Here is a 27,069-nt window from a genome sequence, read left to right as displayed (position 1 = left end):
GGGTAGTTCTGGGTACCCGCGGGTTTCCTCTATTATAAATAATTTTTAAATTTTTTACTTCTATTGTGTTTCAAATAACATGAAACTTAATTATTTTTGTACCTTTTGATTAAATATTTTGCTGAAATGCTAAATTTATTGGTGGTTTCCATTTGTGTGATTTTTTGTTCTCATTTTTTTAACAAAAAATATATTTTTTCTTTGTAAAACATGTGTGTTTCTATACTTTCTATACATGTAATAATATTTGTAGGGTATTTCACCACCAAACTCATTAAAATATGTAAACAAAGTAAAAGGAAATAATATACATAGTGTAATAAATGTTAGAATAATGTATTTTTTATTTTAATTAAATATAATATATTAATCATCTAAATAACGGGTACCCGCGGGTACGGGCACCATAATACCCGTACCCGCCCGTATGTACTACGGGTGTTTTTAAAAACCCGTTTATAATACCCGCGGGTACCCGTTTGTGACCCGTACCCGTGCCCGTACGGGTTTTACCCGCGGGTATGGGTTTTTTTGCCATCCCTAATAAAATATCACCATTAAGAGATAATGGTCCCATTGCTTGTAAATCAAATCTCCTAGAAAATATTTGACTGCCAGTTCCTAACACCAATAAGAAATATCACCAACACTAATGGGCAATATCACCCTAAAGTAGTTGCTGCCAAATTTTAGAGCATTTTCAATTTCCATATATAATGTCAGTAAACATATTTTAAGTTGGAACCTAAGCAAGAAGAGTGAGGATTTTGCAATAATAAGACAAATTTTTGCTTCATAAAATAATGAGGAGTGAGTACTTTCATTTTTAGGTCCATTTAAATTGCCAGTGGCCTTAAATTGGTGGAACTAACATACCTAGTTACTGTGAGACAGAATAGACAGAATGTAGTTTATAGATATCATAGGGTAGATATGAGAGAATATGATACAATTTTTTACATGAAAAACCTTAGGCTAGTGACTTCAATAGCATGACAAGAGTCAAAATTCAATTAAAATGGACTCATTTAACTTCCTCAATCTCATCCAAAGCATAGTTGTTTGTTGATACATTGGCATAGTTAACTTTGTTGAATCTTACCACGACCGGGTAGCGAGTCTTGGGGTCCTACACAATACACAAAAATCAGTACAAACATGAGTTGCATTTTCATATAATGGGATAGGAGTTAGGACTAAGGTAAGTTTGGTGCGCAAACAAAATCAAAGACGCTGTCCTTTTTTATCTCTTCAGTTTCATCCAGAACCAAAATGTCGAACTATTTATCTTTGATATATACTGTTCAAATTATAAAATACGTCAAGCATTGGACGTTATTCATATTTGTGTTTCGGCTCGTTCTAACAGCCCTATCGAAAGTTAATCGAGATTTGAGAATGAGTTTGGGGCATTAACCTGATCAACAGCAACAACTGAACCAGTTTCTTTGTACCAATAGGATTCCCTCCTGAGAATCTTCACCTGTTGAGTGGAACCAACACATCAAATAGAGAAACTAAAAGCTAAGCTTGCTGCTATACACTCAAAATTTCAACATCCCAAACTCACAGTAGAAGTTTCAAACGAATTAGACGGACGAGTAGTTTTCTCAGCACTGTCCTCATTTCTATACATACTCTCCCTCCCCACATATCTTCATAAGAAACTGCTTTTGATCATATACTTATCATGAACATAGATGCACAGATTAAATATAGGAATGTACAATTGAAAAAGCACGCGCCTATAACAGAAGTGGATATTTGCAAACACTAAGGATCAGATTCAACATAACATGGAAAATTATGCTTATACATCATTACTGTACACCATTTTAAACATAGTTGGTGATGTTCATATATATATATTGTTAATGTGGTTATTTCAATAGAACTAAATCAACTAATAAACAACTACCATTATGTAGCTCGGATAACCTCAATTCACAATAAACAACTAGAATCAATTGTACATGTATGGTAATGAAGTGTGTTCTACTAGAAAATCTAGATCCTTTAGTCCACCAAAGTTACTCCTATAACTACCGATCAAGATTCCTCTCCAGTATTGGACTCTCCCGTACTGGGAATGTGAGAGGGGGCATTTTTTTTAAATTATTAATTTATAAAAAAATAAAAATATGAACCATTGGATTTTTGTTGTTGCCATGTGTCATAATCATACATAAGCACTGCCCTCTCCAGGAGCCAGACTCATAACTACCATTCTATCAATTATATATCAATTTCATTTATGATCTATATGTTCAACTATTAGTTCTATCATCCACTGAAACCAACATAACAAGAAGTGAAAAAATATACAAACAATTATGTGGATATATCAATGTTGGAATAATAGAAAAACAGTTATTAAATGCTGACAAACCAATTGACTAAGTGGGTGGCCCAGTGCACGAGGCTCCCACTTAGTGAGGTTTGTGGAATATAGATGTATGTAACCTTATCCCGGCAAGTAGAGAAGTTGTTTCCAGAACCACTTGACTACGCAGATTGTCACTAAATTAACTGATTCCATGCCAAGGATGACCCTAAACTATACCTATTCATACAACTGAAGTTGAGTTTGAGAGCACAAAAGTGTATCACCCCCACTACTATTTTACACCATTTTCTACAATTATTTAATAAAGTATGAAATTTTAGTTAACCACATGTACTTTTTTGCATCATTTTTCACATCTGACTAATCATGTGTAGATATGTAGTTAATTGCATGTATTTGATACTTAAGACATCATTTAACAATAATAATAGTTCAAAGCCCCATGCATCATTAACACTCAATGTGAAAATATAAGAATTGTTAAGTTAACTCACCTTAGAACCTCTCTTGGGACCAATTGGTGGTGGCTTTGGTTTTTTAGCTACTTCACCTTCTACTGGAGTAGTAACAGTTGCAGGTGCAGAAGCAGAAGCAGAAGCAGCTTCATCTTCTGCCCTGACAACAAGCCTAGAAAAAGAAGAAGAAACATTGTTCTTTGTTTGGAACATGACCATAGTGTTGTTCCTAGAAGATGATGAATTTGGTGCAACAGTAGGAGACAACAGAAATCCAGATGCAACTGATGCTATGTTGCAGCTAGCCATGATGACTATTTTCTCTGTGTTTGTGTCTTAGGTTGGTAATCTTTAAGTGTGAGAAAAAGACAATGAACAAAAATTAGAGGCTTTGAATGAAATGTTTTAAGATCACTAGAAAATTTGTATCAATCTTTTCCTCCACTAGGGTGGTGCCACTTATTACCATATCCGATTGCTTTGGATAATGTTGTCACAACTCATTTGTTTTGTTATCATTGAGTGAACTCAGTGAATGGTTAATTATGCTTGTATATATTGGTTACTTTGTGTATGATTACGTAATAAGAATACATTTTTATTTTGGTTATCAATTAATACACAAAATTAGAAACATTTTTCTATGGTTATGGCTGTAATAATGTAATCAATGGAGAAAACTTTTCTACATAAAATAAAAAAACTAATGGTTTTAAGTTTTTTTCTCTAAACACAAGTGTATTTAATGATAGACAATATTGTTTACCAACAAAGTGTTAGTCTAGAAATACAAGGCTCTGCTAGATATCACGATGACCAAAGGTCAAAGTTTGATTTATGAGAGTTGTGCTTATTGAGAGATACAATCATATATCCAAAAAGGATTAATTGCTTACCATAAGGTGAAAAATACATTTGTTAGCACCAAGAAAATACAATATTGTTTGAGTAGAGTATGACAATAGTGTGCAACAAAATTCATCCTAGCAAATTTTTATACAAATACACTGCCATTGATTCAAACTCTAGACATATGTTTAAAAACAATTTTTAATACATACAGGCTTTTATTGATTCAAACTCGAAACATCTGATTAAGTTAAAAATACATGGCAACATGATATGCACTAATTGTTTAGGGATAGTTAATCATACTAATTAACACTAATTATCACAAAAAATATGGAGTGTGGTAATCATACGTCCTTCCTTATGTGATGTTATTGACACAAGGTCTTGAACTCTTCATCATTGATCACTTGTTTTGGGATAAGATTTGTTTATAGCAAGCTTGAATGTAAGTGAAAAAAATGAGATCTTTTCACCTTTGATTAATTAAGTGCATCAAAATCCCAAATATTGTTGCAAACATCACTTTAAAACCCAACTTTCCTTGTCATAATTAATCTACTTTGTATGATAGACAAAAGAAAAAAAAAACTAACTCCAATAGAAACATGATAATACTTTTCTTTCATATATAAATCAATATAAAAAGAGTGTAATATCTATATATATTATTATAGTGTAAAAATTTATATATAGTTATTATATGCATCCATTTATATTATTTTTCTTGAAACATCATTATATACAATTTTTCTCATCTGAAAATTGATGTGTAGAATATCAAATACCTCATAACTAGAAAAAAGTGAAAACCAATTTTTTATTTTTATTTTTATAAGAAACGTTCAAAAAACTGAGAAGAAATAGAGGTAGAATAAAACTAGCACGCTCCAGGCACGTACCGTTTGGCGCCAAATCCAATGTCTTCGTTATCTTTCTTTCGCGCCTGCCATAGTCGCATGAGCATGAACAGTTATCACAGTTTCTAGGGTTTGATTCATAGCGAGAAATTCTCTTTCTTTTCGGTACAAGATTGCAATGACCAAAAGGAAGAGTTTCCGAATTGACCCCAACGATCGATTTCGCCATCAAAACTCCAAATTCCGTTTCACAATCACTAATCCCAGTTATCCTTTGCGAAAAGGTTTTCTCTGTCTTTCTTATATAATCAGTTTACTTTTACTGCATTATCTCTATAATTTTTTACAATTAATGAATCGTATACCACTACCGCGTGACTTTTAAGGTAGTTATCGAGATTTTAAATTATGATTACGATTGCGATTACGTTACATTTGCCATAAATGTGAAAAAATGCGGCTGGTGCAACCAACTGCGGTTGCGATGTGATTATAGAACCTCTGGAAACCGCTGCTGTAAGTGTTGTTATGACTTGTGAAGGATGGTAGTTATTATAAGAGTCAAAATGATGTGAAAATATATTATTGATTAGTAAAAATACATCATAATTAAATCATTCAATTCTATTTTATGTTTTGCCTTTTCTTATTACTATGTGCTTGTTTCAATATCTAATCCTTTGGTATCATAATGATGCAATTTGATATACCGGGGAATGTGAAAATGCTTTGATTGTTGTAGTTCAGATCAATGAAGCTTTTTTTTTGTTTGAAGTGACTTTGAGTACCTCATGGTTTCATTTTTGACAAATATTTACATTGTTTTTTTGGTACTAAGCTAATTACATCATTAGTGTTAATTAGCTACCTTAATTAATGATGTGATTGGCCAGTGTGTCTAACTGCATTGTACGAAAGTATCTCTCTTCATTTTCCTTTTTCTTCTAGATTTTGATGGCCATAAAAAAGTAATGTTGGCAGCTCCGGAGAAAGGTAGCTGTAGATTAGAAGATTCTTACAGACCAACATGGAGGGAAAAGGTTACGACATGTATGTAAATGTTGCATCCTCAGCTTTACTAAGGAAGTGCATATAGTTAGTTTTGCTCAACCATATATTTGACCTGTTAATGCATTACACATTCTCATAATTTTCAGAAAGAATTGAATCACCTGGTATTTTTGTTTTAAGTATTTGATATCAGATGTGAAATTTAGGTGCAGATACCGATCCAAAAACTTCTGAGTATGCTTTCTTTAAGAAATTAAAGAAGGATGCAGGCCGGGGAGCCCATTCGCATCCAGTGCAAAAGGATGCTGACCAATCGAAGAAGCCTGAATCAAGTGACTGTTCCAGAGGTAGGCTGGAAGAATTGTGATATGTTTGAATTTGACATATGCTATTGAAGGACTGAAACCCTTGGTTTAGTATTATGTGCTAACAAGTCCTTATTTGTCTGTCTTTTTTATTTAACTGAGTTGTGGAATTCCTGTGTAACTAACTAAATTGTTGCAAACTTTCCTTGCCTTGCCTGTATTACTCTAGAAAACTGGATACTTCCCACATTTAGAGAATATATATGTTTTACCTTTTATTACAACAGAATAGCTGGCACAATTATGTTATGTCAATGCAGAGAGGACCAGTGATGTCGGGGTTGACAATAAGGGTTTCAACTCTTCAAGGATCATTAAGGACACATCAACTGTTAAGACTGGATCATTTTTCTCACCTTCTACTGGAGCTTGGAATAATTCAGGTGTGTATTAGAAGGGAGGATTCCGCAGTACTCTAGCCATGGTGATACACTGATACTTATGGTTATGAAATTTCACAATACTAAAAGAAATAGGAAAGGTGACACTTATGCAAAACTGTTCTGCACCCTAATACCTTTGTTTCTGTCTTCTCATATTATCTATTCACTTATAGTCACATTCTCTGTTTTAATTTTTCTTGTGTAACACTTTGTTGATTTTTATAATCAACACATGCTTAAGCCATGAGTTTAAATACAAACTGGATAGCTGACTGAGGTACATCAGTAGGATTTCAGTCGTGTGCTTTAAAATTTTTGAAATATTTGAAGCTGTTTTCTCCCCCTATAACTTCTGTTTTTAATTTGTTTCTATAAACAATCTTCTGGCCAAAGATCTGTTTCTTGTTTATATATGCAGACAAGTACTCCATGAGCATCATGCAGAAAAAGTCTCAAGGATGTGGTGACACCTTCGAACCCCAGGGTATATTTTCACTTCAAGGTTTAATTTTATTTGTACTGATTGCTTAGGCGCTATGGAATTACATAGGGGAAATTTGTAGAACATTTTGGATATTTATGGGTGATTTTACTTTGTCATCCAATGATCCAACGAAGGTAAGCATCTAGCTTTTACTAGGTACCACTGATTTGCTAATCAAACTTCAGATATTAAATTTAATGTTGTAGGAAAATGTTTAACATGTAGCTGAAGACCTGCAATTCCTATTCATATTTGAGAATACATTGACACTGCTTGTGTGAAACGACTTACTTTGTGGCAAAATTCTTCAGGAAACCAGTTTATGCATGGAGAAATATTCTCTAGAAAGAGACAGAAATTACATCATTGTGTTGCAGATACCTTATTTCCTGATACGGAGAAGCTCTGTTCAAAAGGGTTAGACACATTTTTTATATCAATATTTATCTCCATGCTCCATCCATATCATGAATACAGAAGCAACTTTTCAGGCATGATATTGTCTCCATGCTCCTTAGTCGGCTATTCCCCACAAGCATCCAAGAAAATGTAAGTTGTTGTAGCCTTTTCTAATGCTATAAATTTTTTCAATCACTTAGACTCCATAACAAAAGTGACTTTTCATGCCAGAAATATCAGGATCCAAATCCAGGGAAAGCAATGAATGCTACTACTGGATATGATTTACTTGAATCTCAAGAGTCGGATTCTCAATTTAAGGAACACCATCAGATACCTACAAGGAAACTTCTTGAACTTGAATCAAGCTCATACTTGAGTGATAATTTGTTGTCTCCCATGCTTCTCAGATCAGATAAGAGACTTTTCCCACATGCTGAATTTCCAAATCCAGGAAATGTAGTAAATGCTACTGCTGGATGTGATTTACTTGATTCTGAGGTGGAAACACAATTTAAGGGACACCATCAGATACCTACAAGGAAACTTCTTGAATTTGAAACAAGCTCTTACTTCAGTGATCATTTGTTGTCTCCTATGCTTCTCAAATCAGATGAGAGACTTGCTCCACATGCTGAATTTCTAAATCCAGGGAATGTTGTAAATGCTACTACTGGATGTGATTTACTTGATTCTCGAGAGGTGGAAGCACGATTTAAGGAACATCATCAGATACCTACAAGGAAACTTCTTGAATTTGAATCAAGCTCTGACTTCAGTGATCATTTGTTGTCTCCTATGTTTCTCACATCAAATGAGGGACATACTCCACATGCTGAATTTCAAACCTCTCATTTTCACAAGTTTCAACCTCTGTACAGTATTACAGAACCAGAGTGCAAATTTAGTGGAAATCCTAGTTTCAGTGCCAAGAGTGATGCAAGTGTTGGATTTCTGTATAACGAAGTACTGGATGCTAGGAGAAATGGTTTACTTGATTTTCGAGAGTCAGATGTTCGATTTAAGGAACACTGTCAGACACCTAAGACAAAACTTATTGAGTTTGAATCAAACTCATATATCAAAGATCACTTGCTATCTCCTATTTTGCGCAGATCAACTGAGAGAATTATTCCACATACTGACTTCCAAACCTCTCAATCTCTCAAGTTTCTACCTCTGCACAGTATTACAGAATCGGGGTGTGAATTTGGTGGAGCTCCAAGTTTCAATGCCATTAGTGATGCAACTCTTGCATTTCTGTTTAATGAACAAGGTCATAACATCTTTACATCGAATTATTTCAAAGATACAGGAAAACTTGAGAGAGAACCAATTCCTCTTCTACTGGAGAAAGATTTTGAATGCACAGCAGATGATGAGATAAACTTACCTATTTCTTACAAGTATGCAAAACCGGATACAGTGCCTGCATTATCAACTTTAGGGAATGGTGAAGAGCAAATGTTCAAGAATATTTTAGGTGAATACCACTTTCAACCTTCATCCTTTCATCATAGTGGAAACCTTTCAAATAGTATAAGCATCGCAGAGTTTGTAGCAACATTTTTTATAGGTGAGAATATAATTCATTGATTCAAAAGGTCAACTAGTGCTACCTGAATTACATGATATAGAGGAGATAAGCTCCAATAGCCTTTAGGGGCTTGTAATGCATAGGAAGCAAGTAAATGTGCAGGCTCAATAAGTTCCATCCTAAAATGGCCAATTATATGATCAACAAAGCTACATAATAAGGTTTGGCAATCATTAACTATGCCAGAGATGAGGCTGGGAATTGGTGACCTTTGAATGGGTTACAAAATGTTAGTGAGTCTGAATGAATCATAAGATTGATGCACCCCAAAGTAGTACTATCATATATTCCAAGATTCTAAGTATATAGCTTACATGTGTACTTAGTTAAAAGGAAGCTCTTGAAGAAATCAAAATGTATCATAAATTACTATAAATTAAGAGTTTATTTTTGGGAGTTGATTGTTGGAGGAAAAGGGAAGAAAATACATATTTTTCTATTTTAAATTAAAAGAGTTAAATAGTATATTTATAAATATATAAATAAAAATATTTCACAATAATTTACACTTTTCTTCTTTATTTATAAAAACATTATATAATTCTCTTAAATTAAAATTGAAAAACATCTTCAACTTCTTTCCAAAAACCAATTATCAAATAGAATCTATGGGCAATACCAAGGGTCCAAGTTGTTGAGTTACTTATACAGTGAATATAGTATCCAAGAGAATCCATATTTGCCAATGAAAAAGCAATAGTTGGTGCAGCAATTTCAGAAGGGGTGCTACATATAAGTTGACATCTTTTTCTTCTTCAAAACACTACAGTTTGTAAAATTAAAAAAATGGTATGCTTCAACAACTTAGAATTTGTTGTGTTGGAGTAAAAAAAAATTGTTGGGTTGGTTAAACGATGGATTCTCTATCTCAAAACTTTATTATTAGTATTCTACTACTTAAAACAACTCTCCATGGTTTAGTGAGGCAAGCAGATCAAGTGAAAAGCATGATTTTATGTAGAGTGTTCGTTCCTTCAAAAAGCCACTTTTACAATCTTGATTGCAATGCATTCTGTGATTGTAGTTTTCTTAAACTCAAAAACAAATCTTACATATCTTACATCTACACTATAATACACTGAATAAATTTAAGGAGATAAATTATCTTCTGATATGAGAAAACATTTTATTTTCTTTCTTAAACTCGAAAACAAATCTAAGATATCTTACATCTACACTAAAATACACTTCACATTTAAGCATTAGAGAAATTTAAAACTTTAATAAGTGGCATTTCATTCCAACTTACAATTGTCACACTTTCATATTTAAGCATTAGAGAAATTTAATTAACGCATGCATTGTTGGGAAATCTTCAAAGAATTAAAAATAGAGGTAAACATAGGTTTCGTAACATTTTTCTTAAATCATTTTCCATAAAAGCCAGGTACTAAAACATACAATAGAGGAGATTGTATTGTATCCAAGCATACCACACTTAATGTGGACATGGCTAGAGTGATCTTAGCAAGTGACAAAAATAAAATGAATTCAAAGATCAATTAAGGAAGCATGAAGAGTCCACGTGGAAAAAAATCAATGGAATTATCAAGTAAAAAACTATGGAACATACTTATGAGAGCATTCATTGCTATAGCCTCCTTCTGAAATTACATATCTTTGGCCTTGTAAATCTTTGCTTCTTGTATCATTTTCACAATTTCTTCAGCCAAGACTCGACCCATATCATTGGTTATGGTAATCCCGTTCTTACAATGAATCTTTTCGTCCATCAATCTATTAATTTTTATCACTAGCTCTTTTCCTCTAACCTTCATTCACCTTAATGAAGTGTGTTAAGGGTGGACACCCCTCAACTTGAATGACAAGGCTTGGACTTATACAAGAAGTAAAGGATTCATATCAGTGCTTGCAATTATCAAAATTAATGATGAATATGTAAAATTTGTATTTCATATGATAGAATGATATTAAACTAGAAACAAAGGACCTTGGCCATCCACGACCATAGCCTCCATTTAAGGTTTTAATAGAACAACTTGAACCTATTTTTAGGAGTTATGATCATCTACATTAATGGAGAGGTAAGTGATCACTTTTACACTTATACTTATCACTTGTCTGAGTGTTGAATTTTGGAGGGGAAAAAAGTGAAAGGGAAGGCTTGAGAATCCTCTTACAAGTGTATTTCATGGCTCTCAAGCATTCCATTTCTCTTCCTTCCACTCCAAAATCCAACTCTCAAAAGTGTAAAAATGTCATTTCATTATATATTAAAGATAAAAGTGTCAAATTTTATTACATTTTTCTCTTGTTTTGAGATTATTGTCTCTCAATTAATGGAGATGATCCTAACCCTCGAAAAGTTTCACAATGTTCTGAGAGCATTTAGCTTTAGCATATCATCAACAAACAAATAGAAGGTTGGAGATTGTAGGCCCATTTCTTAAGACCTTAAATGGAGACCATCTATTCCATCATACTTCTTCAATGATAACAAGTGATAGTTTTTTCATACAAAACATAAAAATATAAACTCTATTGAGTTACAAACTTGGAAGAGTGCTATCATCATAGAGAATAAATAACTAAGAAATTGAGATGCAAAACATGATGAGTTGATAGTACAAGATGGAAAGCTAAAGTCATGTAAACAAGATTCCACAAACCACTAGTCATATGATAATTTTAAAAAATGCAAGAAAAATAATGGCTTGTATTAATTAATACAAATTAATTAAAAACTACTAATAAAACAGTACAATAAGTCAATAAGTAGTGATTTTAAAGAACCCATTCCCATCATATTTTTCAATTTCATTTCTTTGTCATCCATCATCTTCTTCCTCTGTCAATCTCAGTCCCCACCACTCTTCTCTCTTCTCTCTTCTTTCTCTCTCTCTCTCTATATCTTCACTATCTCTTACACAATTCAACTCTTCCCCCAAAATTATAGTAATTTCTTCTCTTTCTCACTCAACACTTTCTAATTTAAGCATCTGCAGTAACATTTCCACACTCTCTACTATCATTCTCTTCTGAATCTCAAACACCACACTCCACCAGATCTGAACCCTCCCGCACCAGATCCGAACCCTCCGCAATGGAGGAAGCGTTGGAGCTTGTTCGCGCCAAGGACGCGAAGGAACGCATGGCTGGGGTAGAACTTCTCCATCAGCTTCTAGAAGCTTCTAGAAGAACTCTCACTTCGACGGAAGTAACTAACCTCGTTCGTTGTTGCTTGGATCTGTTGAATGATAACAGTTTCAGAGTCTCTCAGGGCGCGCTTCAAGCATTGGCCTCCGCTGCCGTTCTCTCTGCTGAGAATTTTAAGCTTCATCTCAACGTGCTTGTTCCTGCTGTCGTTGATCGGCTCGGCGATGCGAAACAGCCGGTTCGGGATGCGGCGAGAAGGCTGCTGCTCACTCTTATGGAGGCATGTTTGAATTATGGAATTAGTTTTATTTTTTGTGTTTGAATTGATGGAAATTGGAAATCAAACATGCATTTAGTGGTAACTTGGTATATGTTGTATTTGAGTGAATTCTGAACTTTATTAGGGAATTAGTTGCAACTTTGCAATTACTTGCGAAGTAGAGAATACATGTAAAGGTGAGGAAGCACAAATACGACATAATAATTAGAAAATGCTATATAGAATATGCTTAGGAGTGTTGAAAAGTATCTAATACATGCTACAGACACAGTGATTATTGTGAAGTGTGCATGCTTCTTGTGTAAAGTAAGAAGGCGAATGGTTTGTTTCATTATTTCATTCATTCTTTGTTGATATGTTTTCACTTATGAGGTGTTTGGTGCATGGAGAACATAGTAGAACAAGAGGTCACTTTATGTCTAAGATACATCAAACATAAAATGAAACCCAAATGTTATGCTCTGTCCACTTCTAGCAAATACTACTATATATTTATGAAAATGCCATTTTTTCGTCTGTGTATCTCGTTTTTGAACTTACGCTGAGGAATCGTAAAAGTTTAAAACCAACTTATAAAGTAATTAAGAATAAAAAAGAAAATAAACAATAAACCATTTAAGTCCCCCAATGTTATAGTACTCTGGAATAATAAGTAAAGAGAGATTCAGAAACTGGACCTAATCTTTTTCTTCATTACCCTACAGCGAGATTTTGTTGGCATAGGTTGTTTGGACTCTTCAAAGAAACATGGATCAGCCCTTTGAAGCTGCACTCTTTCCTCTGTACTAGATTTAGAGGTTTTGGTTCTCTAAAGATGCCAAAATTTTGTGGCATTGCTCAAATTCTGCTATTTTTTCATGTATATGGTTGGAAAGGAATCTCAGAATTTTAAGAGATTCCTTCTCATCTTTAGACTTTGTTTGGCAGAGGGCTTTTCTTTTTTGGCATCCTTTGGTGCTCTGCCCATGGGATTTTTAGTGGAGTTTCTACTTTCTATGGTAGATTTGCATAGGGATTGGCATGTGTTGTTGCATTGCTCTACCTTCTAGTATATTGTTTCCTTTCCTCCTAATTCTTTTCGAGGATGTCTTGTCCTATCCTCTTGTATTATTTTCATCTCTACTAATGAAATTTCTTCATTTATCAAATAAAGACAAAATTATTGTGTAACACAAGAGATGACTGATGAGAGTGAAACAACTTTTACATATTTTATTATCAGTTGGGAAAGTGACAGCGAGAATAAGGCTATGAGTGTATGGAGGAGAGGAAACTCAGTGGCTTTAAAATCGTAGTGTTTATACATGAAGATTAAACTATTCAGTGTTTGGTTTTTATGCTCAAAGTTTTCAAGCCAATTTTTGGACTTTTAATTGGCCAATCGTGATGTGGTTTTGGTGAATGAAAAATATGATGAGTTCAATGATTGCTCAATTTGAGGTTAGTTGTGGTTGATTGGTGACTCTTAGTAGACTTCTTAATGTAAATAATATTACTAGATCTTTAATCAGAATTGTGACCTTAACCTGATGCACTTTCCTTCCTGGGTTTCTACTAATCTGTCATTGCAGTGCAATGTTCTAGTATCATGTCATCCTAGTAGGTTGTATGAACCAAGAACTCGCTAATTGTTTTCTTGGTGGGGGTATTTTTGTCCTGTCTTGTTATCATGACACTAGAAGCGTCTGGACTGTGTCATCTTGCTACCAATGAGGTTTTTTTTACTCCATGGAAGTACTAAGAAACATGACAGACTGTTGCAGAAGAAAAAACTTGAAAAAATTATGTTTTGTCAGTCTTAATATCCTTTAAACGAATGTCAAGATATTCCTTGTACCAAACACTACCTGTAGGTGAAAGATCCTTTATAAAATGACCTCTGAGTGAGGATAGGTCTATAACAAGTTAATCCGGAAGCTACTAGAGTAGATGATCGCTACTAATTGTACATTGTTCTTGGTTTGTTGTATAATGTAGATGTTGGCACTGGGTTGATTTATCACTAAATAAATGGAATTATTTGAAAGTCTATGTAAATTTTGAGTTTGGATATTTTTATGTCTATGCCCATATATATTGTACCTTGAATTGAATGTTTCTTTCAGAACACCATTCTGTATTTTTCCCCAACAGCAAAAATAATCAGTACACTTTTATGATAATGTGTGCATTTTGGTATTTATTTTTGTTTGTCTAAATGCAAATTAGTTCCATCTTATGGGGTTGATTTCATTGGAATTTTATAGCACTTTCTGGCAGCCCTTCAAGTTCCTTTCATCGTGAGATACTATTATAATATTTTTATTTTTATTATTATTTTCAGGTTTGCTCTCCTACAATAGTTGTTGAAAGAGCAGGGTCCTTTGCTTGGACATGCAAAAGCTGGAGAGTCAGAGAGGAGTTTGCACGAACTGTCACATCTGCAATTGGCCTATTTTCATCTACTGAACTTACCCTTCAACGGGTTATTCTTCCTTCTGTATGTTATTGTTCATTTGCTTTTTCAAACTAGCAGTCATATGTTCTGTATATTTCAACTAGTTTTGGGATGTGATACTAAGTCCTTTTAAAATTTTATCAATGGCAGATTTTGCAGTTGCTGGATGATCCGAATCCTGCTGTTAGGGAAGCAGCTTGTTTATGCACTGAAGTAAGAATTGTTATAGTCATTTCTTATTGTTTAAACTGGCAAAGGACTGATTGCATTGTTAAGTTCATTTTAGTTACTCAAATAAAAGGGGTTTATGCCATATCATGTTTATTTGATTTAATTTATTAAAATTCTTAGCCAAAAAAGAATAAAGAATTGTTAAATTTGTATGTATTTATGCTAGTGTAATTGACCAGTGCAACTGATAATATCATGAATCATTATCTTATATGAATATTAATATTAAGGAATGGAAAACAGAAGTGGGTCTTGTAAAGGGTATGATTCAATGTAATGTGGAATATTAATTATATTGTACAGGTGAAACTGATGTTATCATAAGTTATCAAGGCCTGAGTTTTGTGAACTTGATATAGCTCTAAATTTGAGAATTGATGTAATTTAGTTCTTTGAAAGTTGAATTTCTCTTTTAATGAAACAAATTCAACTATGTATAACTTGACAGGAGATGTATGCACAAGCTGGGTCTCAATTTCGTGACGAACTTCAGCGCCACAATCTTCCTTCATCTTTGGTAAATATTAAACAAAGAATCAATTTCCTGATTTCATTGTCATTAATATTTTACTCACACACATGCACATTTCACATCTGTAACTTGGACCTCTGAATGTCCTATTGCAGTCTCATGAACTATGAAAGATTGAAAGTTAATTCCTTTTTCCTTGCATCACAATGGTTTTAGGTGAATGATATTAATGCCAGGCTAGAGGGCATTCAACCAAAAGTTCGCTCTTCAGATGGTAGTGGTTACAATGCCGGGGAAATTAAGCCTTTGAATGTTAATCCCAAGAAAAGTAGTCCAAAGGCTAAAAGTTCATCGAGGGAGAGCTCTCTTTTTGGAGGTTAGAATATTTGCAATTTTTGGATTGTAAATGATTATATTTTAATTGTGTCAATGTAATTATGATAGTATGCCCCATATTGTATACATATATTTTCCATCTCTCACTCTCTTCTCTCTCTCACCTGCATTATGGTTGCATACTTGCTCTTTAGATATTCTTTTTTTCTTTTGCCATTTATTAGGAGCTGCACATTACTAGAACATATTTATGTAATGGTTAAGATGGACATGTTTGTTTTTTGGCATCACTAATGTTACATTATGACATCGTTCGATCCATGTCGTTGACCTACCTAGTGAAACTAAGGCTTGGTTATTGTTGTTGCTCTTTAAGTTTTCTTTCATTTCACCATACTATTACAGTTGGCACCAAGTGTGGTGATTATCATCTTATTCTGTGTTTGATCAGTTGGCGATTCCATAAGTTTAGTCTACTTGACTGATCATTGGAGCTTATTGTGTTCTGATTGATTTTAGCAATCAAATTTTGATATTCTCTACTTCTACAATTTCTTTACGTTTAAGATCTAAATGATTTTGGCGATGCAAGTGAAATGATTCGAGGAAGATAAAGTGATTTGATTAAAAGATTCGAGGAAGATAAAGTGATTTGATTAAAAGAGAAAGTAACTGCTGAAGTCATAGATGTGAAAATTTTCTACACTATAATTTATTAACATTATGGAAACAATCTCTTTGCTTGTGAGGATAAGGTTGTGTACATTTACCCTCCTCAAGACCCCACTAGGTGAGAGTCTCGTGTACTGGACCTCCCTTTTTATAAGTTATTAGCATTCTATGTATAGCCAGACAAGTATGTTATCTGCACAGCAGCACTTACTGTTCCCTTGTTTGCCAAATTGTTGAAATTGTGATGTTCTTTGTTTAATTGCATATTTTGTTCCATATTAAAATATGAGCAGGAGATGGTAATGTCACAGAGAAACCTGTAGACCACATCAAGGTGTATTCAGAGAAGGAATTAATCAGGGAAATTGATAAGATTGCATACACTCTTGTACCAGAAAAGGACTGGTCAATTCGTATTGCTGCCATGCAGAGAATTGAAGGTCTTGTTTTGGGAGGTTAGTGTTTCCCATCTCCTTTTCAGGAGTATGTATTATATACAGAATCTTATATGCGTAAATCCATAAGAACTTCCTCCTATTTTGAGTTTTAAAGTGCAAGAACATTTGCCATTGTAGAATGTCATAAACATGCTACCGTTGTGAAGGGTGTTTGTGGTCATCTTACATGAATTTGGTATTAGACTTTACTTGTATCTGCTGATTCAATATCCAAGTCTTTGTGAACTGAAATATGGCATCGGAATATAATGGGAATGAATGTCTTTGAGAAACAATAAAGAGGAGACTAAGTGCTGGTTGGGCATAAACTATAGCTGTTGAGGGCCACCAGTCAACCAACTGTCAGTCACTCAGTCCATTTATGGAGGTTTATTTTTGGAATCCTGGTTGTACTAGGGGGGTGGGGTGGGACGTATTTGTGGCTTATTGTATTAGTTGTACTTTAAGTAGGAGCCAACATTATTAAAGCTCTAATATTTATTTGAATTCACTTTTTCCTGTAATCTTTATTACTATTTTTTTAAGAAAAAGTGTATTTGAACTATTTTAAATTCTTTGTCATACTTGTGAAGTCTAATATAACTTCACCTTTTTTGTTTGTGGCATGAATGTTGAATTTATCAGGGGCTGCTGATTTTTCATGTTTCCATGGACTCTTGAAGCAGCTTGTAGGACCTTTGAGCATGCAATTGTCAGATCGAAGGTCTACCATTGTGAAGCAGGTGCAACAATGATATATATGTGTGCGTGTATATATATTTCTACAAAATATTGTATTGTGATGAGTTGGGAGTTGTAGCTTCCCTGTAGTAAGGAGACGGTGAAAATTCCTCATTGGAAGTGCTCCGGCTTCATGTACCTTAAGGTTTCTTTTAATAGGCAAAGTTTTTTTAAGGGGTAGGGGAGAGCACAGTTGTCAGGGTTTGAACCCAGATTGCTCATGCTCAATGTCTCTTAAAGTGAAACATCAGTTTTATTTTCATGAGGGATATCTTACCCATCATATATTTTTTGATGTTGTCTAAGCATACAAATCTTCATTTTTGTTCCTTCTTTGGCTGTTTTGCTACAACGGAGAGATCTTCATGAGGAGTTCTCCCAAAACAAGAAGTTGGTGAAATTGTTTTTTGATCAAGGGCAATAAGGGGAGCTGATACGTCATTCCTTTGGTGAACTGTTTTTTTAAGCATCCATAACAGTATCATAAACTTAGAGTAGTCCAAAAGTGTACAACTGTTAATGACAATCCTATGAAATCTGTCCAAACTATGTAGAGTTGTTGATGGCAGGCAGGCCTAAGAGAGTGTTGAACCTTTTGTTAAGAACCTTTGAAAAGTTAATTTTTAGAATAATTTGAAAAATGTACTGGCTAAATGTTTGTTGCAGTTTATTTTTTCACCTCTTATGATTGAATGTGTTCTTATTTTAGCGTAGATTGCAATGTTTTACTGGAAGGAAGCATATTAATTATTGATAGTCAATCTCATATTATATAATTAATTATACATGAATGAATCTTTTTGGGGTTGGCATTTTCATTTGTAGGCTTGCCATCTATTATGCTTATTGTCAAAGGACCTGTTGGGTGATTTTGAAGCATGTGCTGAAATGTTTATACCAGTAAGTTTGACTTTTTTTTATCTAGGATTATCATGATTGTGATGTTTTCAGAATCTTAATTAATATATGATCTGATAATCAGGTCCTTCTGAAGCTGGTTGTGATTACTGTGCTTGTAATAGCTGAGTCTGCGGATAACTGCATAAAAACAGTAATGCAATATGCTTATGAGCTTATCTAATTTTCTGCATTGTCTTATCCTTTGGTAGTATCTCATTTTCACCTTTGCCCTCTACTTGACAGATGCTGTGCAACTGCAAAGTTGCCCGTGTGCTGCCTCGCATCGCTGATTGTGCAAAAAATGATCGTAATGCAGTACTCCGTGCAAGGTTTGAATTATCTACTCTTGGGTATAGATGTGTGGTGGGTGCTTTGTTTTTCAATTAATACCATTTGTATTGTAGGTGTTGTGATTATGCTCTTTTGATGCTTGAAAATTGGCCTGATGCACCAGAAATGCAGCGATCAGTTGATTTATATGAGGATATGATAAGGTGTTGTGTTTCAGACGCAATGAGTGAGGTAGCTTTTATAGCTTGGTAAATAACTAATATAATTGTTTTTGGAAAAATTGTAATTCTCATACAATGCATGATGTGGTACAATGCAATATTTATGCTGAAACTCTGATAAATCATAAGCAGTTTTGATTGGTTGGCTTTATGTCTCATTATGCGTCATAAAGAATAATTAAAATTTTGAAACTTTGCACATTAAAACTCCATGCTTGAAGTAAAGCTCCTTTTATGGTCAGCTTTCTTTCTAATACTTTGAATTTTTTTTCCTCCATTGCAAATGTGATGGCCTAAGATCAATTGTTCAACATATCTGGAAAAGAAGTATCCTAGAGGCAGTTGTGTTTGAAAAACTCATCACTCTTCTGCTGTCATGTTCCTTCGGGAGTCAGAATCAGTTACTTAAATCATCGACTAGCTTATGTCTATTAATTTATCATTTATAAGCAAATTCTATCTATTTTCTTTCCTTTGAATGAAGGGGTTCCAAAACAACATGGTCATTTCATCACTTTTCATTGTGTTTTCATTTTTTGGTGAAATTGTCTGATCTGGTTTCATCAGATTTTTTAAAACAATATGCAGCTTATATGTAATAATACATGATTTGATTTTTCACTTTTTATTTTGTCGCAAACTTTGTTCTTTTCGGTTACCAAGTTTATTGATTTAAAGCAGAAGACAGCATATTAAGTGACACAACATTTTTCATGTGGCCAATTGTTGCCAATGTATGTGTGCATGAAAATGATTTCTATATACTTGGATAGGTGCGATCTACTGCAAGGATGTGCTACAGAATGTTTGCAAAAAGTTGGCCAGAGCGATCCCGCCGCCTATTTTCGTTCTTTGACCCTTCTATTCAAAGGGTATATGTTATGATCTGAAGGTGTTACTCTTTGTTTTGTTGCTTAAGTCATTTTTTTTAAAGTGAACATAACTTGCAGTTAATAAATGAAGAGGATGGTGGAATACATAGGCGACATGTGTCACCTTCCATTCATGATAGAAGTACAATGATGTCATTAACTAGTCAAGCTTCTGCTCCATCTAATATACCTGGTTATGGAACTTCTGCTATTGTTGCAATGGACAGAAATTCAAGTTTATCATCAGGGACATCTATTTCCTCCAGTGTTTTTCTGTCACAGGCTAAGTCACATAATAAAGGGACAGAACGTAGTTTGGAAAGTGTGTTGCAAGCAAGCAAACAGAAAGTCACTGCTATTGAAAGCATGCTCAGAGGTTTGAATATGTCCGATAAGCATAATTTGGCTGCTCTACGGTCATCAAGTTTGGACCTAGGTACCAAATAAGCTTACTTGTTAATTTTATTTCTTCCTTAATTTTCAGGACTTGTCATTCAATGATTGATGGTATTAATGGGATGGTTTTTAAATTATTTGAGCGGCTAAATTTACCCTAGTGCAGGAGTTGACCCTCCATCATCTCGTGATCCACCATTCCCTGCAGTTGTCCCAGCATCTAATCATCTGACTAGCTCTTCAATGTCAGAATCAACTGCCTCTGTTGTCAATAAAGGTATTAACCAAAATGATGGTTTGGGTCTTTCTGACATAATCACCCAAATTCAATCTTCCAAAGATTCAGGCAAGTTATCATATCATAGTGATGTTGGTATCCAGTCTTTATCAGCATTGTCATCTTATTCAAGTAAAAGGGGTACTGAAAGATTACAAGAAAGAAGTTCCGTTGAAGAAAACAGCGACATTAAGGAGGCTAGGCGATATATGAACCCGAACACCAATAGGCATTTTATGGATACGCCTTACAGAGATGACAACTTTAGGGATATGCAGAATAGTTATGTGCCTAATTTCCAGAGGCCACTACTGAGAAAGAATGTAGCTGGACGTATGTCTGCTGGCAGGAGGAGTTTTGATGATAGCCATTTATCTCTTGTCTCAAATTATGTAGAGGGACCAGCATCTCTTCATGAATCTCTGTGTGAAGGACTTAGTTCAGGTTCCAACTGGTCTGCTAGGGTTGCTGCCTTTAATTATCTCCACTCTTTGTTGCAGCAAGGTCAAAAGGGAATTCAAGAAGTACTCCAGAATTTTGAGAAGGTCATGAAGCTGTTTTTCCAGCACTTGGATGATCCCCACCATAAAATTGCACAGGCTGCTCTTTCCACACTAGCAGATATCATTCTAGCATGCCGAAAGCCCTTTGAGGGTTATATGGAACGAATGCTGCCCCATGTATTTTCTCGGTTAATTGACCCAAAAGAGCTTGTTCGGCAAGCATGCTCGGCAACTTTGGAGGTTGTTAGCAAAACATACAGTATAGATTCTCTTTTACCTGCATTGCTACGCTCACTCGATGAACAAAGGTCTCCAAAGGCAAAATTGGCTGTCATTGATTTTGCAATTAGCTCCTTTAAGAAGCATGCAATGAATCCAGAAGGTGCCACTAATATTGGCATCCTGAAATTATGGCTTGTTAAGTTAACCCCATTGGTTCATGACAAAAATACAAAGCTTAAAGAAGCAGCTATTACATGCATTATATCGGTGTACTCTCACTTTGATTCAACAGCAGTTCTGAATTTTATCCTTAGTTTGTCAGTTGAGGAACAAAATTCTTTGAGACGAGCCCTTAAGCAACGCACACCTCGCATTGAAGTAGAGTTGATGAACTATCTGCAGAACAAGAAAGAGCGACAACGTAAGTCTTCCTATGATCCATCCGATGTTGTGGGGTCATCTTCTGAAGATGGATATGTCGGCTTTTATAGGAAAAATCATTACCTTGGAAGGTATTCTGCTGGTTCTCTAGATAATGATGGTGGAAAGAAGTGGACTTCCCACGATTCGGCTATGATTAAAGGCAGTACTGGCCCAGCAGCTTCTGATGAAACTCGGGAGCATTCATATCAGAAACCTGAGATTGATTCTAATAGTGGTATTCTCAATTCAAAAAGTAAAGATCTTACTTATACATTCAATATGGCTCAAAACTTTGGTTTTGAAACTAGCCAAGTAGGACATGTAGACAATAGCATAAACTTTGAGGGTCTATCATCTCATCTGGATGCTAATGGTCTGATGTCATTAGAACATTTAAATATTTCTGAAGGCTTTGAAAATGACAAAGAACATCTTTCTGATTGGGACCATAATAATCATTCAGCTGAAGAAGTGACGGTTAACTCCATGACAGACACAGGACCCAGCATTCTTCAAATTCTTCATATGGTGAGTTATGCAACTAGTAGAGGAGGAGTTATTTTTTTCTTTTATTTTGTGGAATAAAAAATTCCATTAGAAAGAGAGATACAGAGTTAGATTATGAAGGAGGATAAAGTATCCTCCAAGAACAGAAATTGGCAGCATAAAAAATATAGAAACTGGAATAATTCATCAGCTTAAAATCAACAAATGCCCTTCACAAAATAGATGCGGAAACCCCAAATTAGAAAGCATGCTCTTTTAACCCATAAGGAGGTCAAGAGCACAAGTTTGTCCCACTGGAGATATAGTCTCCAGATTCGTTTTTCAACACTAGCATTATGCTGCAGCTAGTGATACCAAACACCAGCTAAAAAGCCTTAAAGTGCACAGTTCCATATAAACACCCAATTTGGTAACAAGTTAAAAACAAGTCAATGCTAGTGAAGTTTTATTGGCCTTTTTCTTGTAAACAACCATTCTGATTTATTTTTATAGGATTATATCTTATATGACGTCAACTAAAAAGAAAAAGCATTTGTTTTGTAGATATGCAGTGGGAGTGATGGAAGCCTTGTTTCAAATAAGAAGACTGCACTTCAACAGCTAGTTGAAGCGTCTATAGCAAATGACCATGCTGTTTGGACCCAGGTATTTTTTATTGTTGAGTATCTCTCTCCTTCCTAGAGCTTAGTTGTATGATTCATCAGTTGTACTTGGAATGTAAGATTAGTCCATCAAAACTGGTAATCATAAAATGTGGTCTCTTTTGTCCTACCACTGTATTTGATTGTTCATTAAATACTGTTATTTATCTTCCTCTTCTAAAATACTTAATTCACACCCTCTAAAAAAACCTAGTTGTATGTAGTGAATTTTCTAATTCTTTAATTGCTATTAACTGTGGGATTAATAAATTGAGAGGTTCTGCTTGTCGACAAATAGAATCCCTAATTTTTTCTATTATGTTAAGCAAGATTCAACAAATAAATTGGGTTCACCTACTTTGCATAATGATAGTTTCATGATGTAATTGCAGTATTTCAATCAGATTTTGACTGCTATACTTGAGGTGCTGGATGATCCAGATTCCTCAATTAGAGAGCTTACTCTTTCATTGATAGTTGAAATGCTTAAAAACCAGGTCCGTACTCCCTTTTGCACTAATTCTTACTTGGATTGTGCCCTTGATTGTATCGGTACTTGCAGCTATATATATTCGTCCTCTTGCAGGCATTTTTGCATTTATTATATTATTTTATGTTTCTGTTTATTGTTTCCAGAAAGATGCCATGGAAAATTCAGTCGAGGTTGTAATTGAAAAGCTGCTTAATGTTACAAAGGACATTCTTCCTAAGGTAACCAACTTCATCATGTTCTACTTTGTCTTTTCTATAGTTTTCTTTTCCTAGTCTCAGATTTTTTTCATCCCCTTTCAGGTCTCAGATGAAGCAGAGCACTGCCTGACCATTATTTTATCTCAGGACGATCCTTTCAGATGTTTAAGTGTAATTATTTCTTGACTTTTCTACTTCTGTCCTCTTTCCTTCTCGTATTGTTTTGTAGAAGGTAGTGGAGGTATGCTTTTCTTAACTTCCAAGTTCAAGCTGATGTTCTGAAATGTTTCAGGTTATTGTCCCTCTACTGGTTGCTGAGGATGAGAAAACTCTAGTTACTTGCATAAATTGCTTGACAAAGGTTATTGTTCTGTACAACCGTTCGTCAGTTTTGCTTTCAGTAATGATTTCTTATAAAGCATGTTATAAGTGGATCTCATATCATTAGCACATACTATAAAGCATTATGAAGTTAACTTTTCTCTCTTGAAATCTGTGTTCGTGTATCACATCCTGTTATATCCCATATTTTTGTGGACTTGATCGTTCTCATCACCATATATCTTTATCACATTGGAAATTAGCCATTTTTGTGTTTGAAATAAGTTTGTCCCTAAATATGTCTCTTGTTTACCATGTGTTATTCCATTCTTCAGCTTGTGGGCCGGCTCTCACAGGGGGAACTGATGGCTCAGTTACCCTCATTTCTGCCTGCTCTGTTTGAAGCTTTTGGAAACCAGAGTGCAGATGTCCGTAAGGTACGAACAATCTTCTAGATGGTAAAATGTTTGTTATCAGTCGAAGAACACTGTAGTGATGTATGAAGGTATAACAAATCTAACCGGTAACTAGTGACTAAATTCCTGAGACTTATTTATGAAGTTATAACAAATCTAACCGGTAACTAGTGACTAAATTCCTGAGGCTTATTTGCCTACTTAATTAAAATAGTAATATGTTCTTAACCAAAAAAATAGTAATATCTTCCATAACATTTATAGTATCACTAATCTAAACTTCGTGGATTATTAAGCTGAACTTGCTTTGAAGGGTTATAGCTGGTATTTGGCTTTTTGTGTTGGACAGTCTCAGATAGTTCATTTCACTGGAAACTTTGTGAGGTAGGTAAATTTGTTTCAGATATATATGAAAAGTGAAGACTGAATTTGGAAACCATGGAAATACCTGTTCTTTCCCATAAGTTACTGTCCATTCTGTTCCATCAAGGGCTAATCCAATTACCACTATATCTTTGTATTTTCTTTTTGAAATGACATAATTCCCACTACCATCACTCCTACCCCACTGCCCATTGCCACTACCTCCTACCAGCACTTCAGCTGCCACTGTAGCCCCAATCTTCCCATTGCACTTAGATTTCCCCATCCGATGCATGGCCATCATTGTTACCACAACCACCACCATTTCTGCTGTCACCTCCAGAACCTATATTTGTTCCCATTCTGTTCTTGCAATGCAACTTGACTTGACATACCAGATGTGTGGATACCATGGAATTGTAATGGGAATGAATGATTATTCCATTCTATTCTTGTTACCATTGAAACAACAATCGCCAAATGTAGTTGCATTCTACAAGTTATCCTTTACATCTGTCAAACTATGTCAGTGTTCATTGTTTGGTATAGCTGAAACACCCAAGCTTGGTATGCACCTTCTATTGATGTGGCAAATCTGATAAGTAAAATGTTCTTTTTGGTGCTTTGAGTTTCAAATGTTGAACATGGATTTTTAGTATTTTATAAGCTGATTAACTAATATACACACAACTGTGACTGCTTTATATAAAATTATTCTTTCAATGAGAGGACATGTTTTTTTTTCTATTGCTTGGAATTGTTGGCATGCTTTTGCATTTCCTTTTTCTCTATTTTAAGAACCGGTCTCTTTCACAATTCTCATTTTATGTTAATATTGGATTGTGCAGACTGTTGTTTTCTGTCTTGTTGATATTTATATCATGCTTGGGAAAGCATTCTTGCCATATTTGGAAGGGCTTAACAGCACACAGTTGAAATTGGTAACTATTTATGCAAACCGAATCTCCCAGGCTAGAACAGGAAAAACAATTGATACTCATAATTAGCAGGTTCAGAGGGAACACAATTTGTGGTTTGGGTGTTTTCTTATTTAGAATTTGTGTATTTTCTATATTGTGTGCATATTTTTGAGGTGCGTTTTCATTGTCACATATATTCTTTGTCTTCTTTTTTCTCTACCAATATTTGTGGGATTCGGAGAGTGTTGATGGTAGAAGTTCAGTGGGCAAATAGTAATCTACATGGACGAAGCATTATTGAGTGTATTAAATGATTTTCGAGAAAGCCTCATTGTGATTTGTTCATTGACTTGAATATTTGGATTTTGGTATGTAATTTTTTTTGGGAAGCTGCTTTGTATGCTGTAATTTTGGTCACTCCATAACATGGATGTAGTTTCACCCTTGACTGGACTTACTTCTCTGTTGCCTAATACCATCTTTGACACCATTTTTTAACTGACTAGATATAGTTTGATGTCAATGATGCAGTGCAATACTGGTTCACAAAAACTTAGCACAATTAAACAAGCTAGGTAAATGATGTATAGATATTTTTCGTAAAAGAATCCTTTTAGTCCTATATTATAGCAAATCTGTACCTCCATGAAATAAAAGGGGAATTTGGTAGGGAATATTGCACCAACTAGGTAAGGTTTAAACTCTGTCAAACAAGGTTGTCAAACTTGCAAGCTAAACTTGTGTGGTTTATACAACTGCACCTGTACCAAAAATAATACCTATAAAATATATAATCTGTACATGATCAATATTTTCCATAGACCCATCATAATAAGGCAAATGTGGTTATCAAATAGGAATTACAGGTCTACCTGTCACAATTACCAATACATTCACATCATTGCAAAATCAAGCGAAGAGGGAAAACTGGGAAAGGACAAACTTTTAACTACAACCAGAAAGTAAACTAGAAAACTAGACAGACAGAAACTGTATCCAAACAAGTTGTCCACGAGGCAATAATATGATTTGAAGCAATGTGAATTTTTTGGTTTAAGCTGCCTGTAAAGTTGGAACTTGGTGTAAGTGAACTCACGAGTTTACCGACTTCAGTCAAGTTCACATTTGTCTGTATTTTCAAGCATGACTCTTATACCAGATGAAAACTTGGCACCGGATTTTAAAAATTGTTGTATTGGGCTCCCACAAAGTGTGTCACTCAAAATACCACTTGATGTGATCAGTAGAAAAACATTTAATTATTAAAATTCTAGCTCAAATATATTTATTTCAACCAATCACGTCAAGTAACACATAAAGTAGCACACTTTATGAGAAATACATATTTTGTCCCAAAAAATAGATCACTTCATCTGACAGTAATTGTGATTGGTTAAAAAAAACATTGAAGCGAAAAATTTATTAATTAAGTATTTTTCTAACCAATCGTAAGTAGTGGATGGAGTAACACTTTTTGGGATAGTTATCCTCACTTTGGGGAACAAAATATGTGCTTCCATATTATTGGTAGGCTTATAAGTGCTACTTGAGTATGAGAAGCATGCCTGCCTTGACCCTAGATGAAGTTGTTACCCTGTGTTGGGCCTTTTAAATTTTAAAGAAAAGGATGGCA

At 34.6% G+C, this 27,069-nt stretch overlaps 3 protein-coding genes across 8 annotated transcripts; 2 read left to right on the top strand and 1 right to left on the bottom strand.

Annotated features, from left to right (window-relative positions):
* Positions 1-870: 870 nt before the first annotated feature.
* Positions 871-3,198, bottom strand: LOC109337137 (photosystem I reaction center subunit IV A, chloroplastic-like). Its single transcript, XM_019574043.1, has 3 exons — positions 2,842-3,198; positions 1,418-1,483; positions 871-1,129 (listed from the first exon to the last, which is right to left on the bottom strand). The coding sequence occupies exons 1-3, from the start codon at positions 3,109-3,111 to the stop codon at positions 1,025-1,027; spliced, it is 441 nt and encodes a 146-aa protein (XP_019429588.1). The 5' UTR covers positions 3,112-3,198; the 3' UTR covers positions 871-1,024.
* Positions 3,199-4,496: 1,298 nt separating this feature from the next.
* Positions 4,497-8,785, top strand: LOC109337134. Of its 4 annotated transcripts, none has more exons than XM_019574038.1 (8): positions 4,497-4,795; positions 5,460-5,561; positions 5,729-5,869; positions 6,148-6,270; positions 6,689-6,754; positions 7,066-7,171; positions 7,246-7,303; positions 7,394-8,785. In XM_019574038.1, exons 1-8 carry the CDS (start codon positions 4,690-4,692, stop codon positions 8,747-8,749), a joined length of 2,058 nt encoding a protein of 685 aa, XP_019429583.1. In that variant the 5' UTR covers positions 4,497-4,689; the 3' UTR covers positions 8,750-8,785. The 4 variants fall into 4 exon arrangements, with proteins under 4 accessions (XP_019429583.1, XP_019429582.1, XP_019429585.1 ...); XM_019574037.1 differs by having other exon boundaries at positions 4,498-4,795; positions 7,385-8,785; XM_019574040.1 differs by lacking the exon at positions 5,460-5,561 and having other exon boundaries at positions 4,498-4,795; positions 5,735-5,869; positions 7,385-8,785.
* Positions 8,786-11,533: 2,748 nt separating this feature from the next.
* LOC109337133 (CLIP-associated protein-like) lies at positions 11,534-25,909 on the top strand. Of its 3 annotated transcripts, none has more exons than XM_019574035.1 (22): positions 11,534-12,147; positions 14,471-14,626; positions 14,735-14,797; positions 15,264-15,332; positions 15,504-15,663; positions 16,589-16,750; positions 17,378-17,475; positions 18,299-18,373; positions 18,456-18,524; positions 18,617-18,702; positions 18,778-18,895; positions 19,659-19,757; positions 19,836-20,193; positions 20,320-20,402; positions 20,523-22,106; positions 22,629-22,730; positions 23,119-23,223; positions 23,363-23,437; positions 23,519-23,587; positions 23,709-23,777; positions 24,073-24,174; positions 25,365-25,909. In XM_019574035.1, the coding sequence occupies exons 1-22, from the start codon at positions 11,815-11,817 to the stop codon at positions 25,521-25,523; spliced, it is 4,194 nt and encodes a 1,397-aa protein (XP_019429580.1). In that variant the 5' UTR covers positions 11,534-11,814; the 3' UTR covers positions 25,524-25,909. The 3 variants fall into 3 exon arrangements, with proteins under 3 accessions (XP_019429580.1, XP_019429581.1, XP_019429579.1); XM_019574036.1 differs by having other exon boundaries at positions 20,320-21,813; positions 21,967-22,106; XM_019574034.1 differs by having other exon boundaries at positions 11,815-12,147; positions 20,320-22,106.
* Positions 25,910-27,069: the final 1,160 nt, after the last annotated feature.

This window comes from Lupinus angustifolius, unplaced genomic scaffold, assembly GCF_001865875.1.
Source record: "Lupinus angustifolius cultivar Tanjil unplaced genomic scaffold, LupAngTanjil_v1.0 Scaffold_2_24, whole genome shotgun sequence".
NCBI lineage: Eukaryota > Viridiplantae > Streptophyta > Magnoliopsida > Fabales > Fabaceae > Lupinus > Lupinus angustifolius.
Note: the sequence above shows the minus strand (reverse complement) of the source record. Positions and strands in the feature narration are given on the sequence as shown.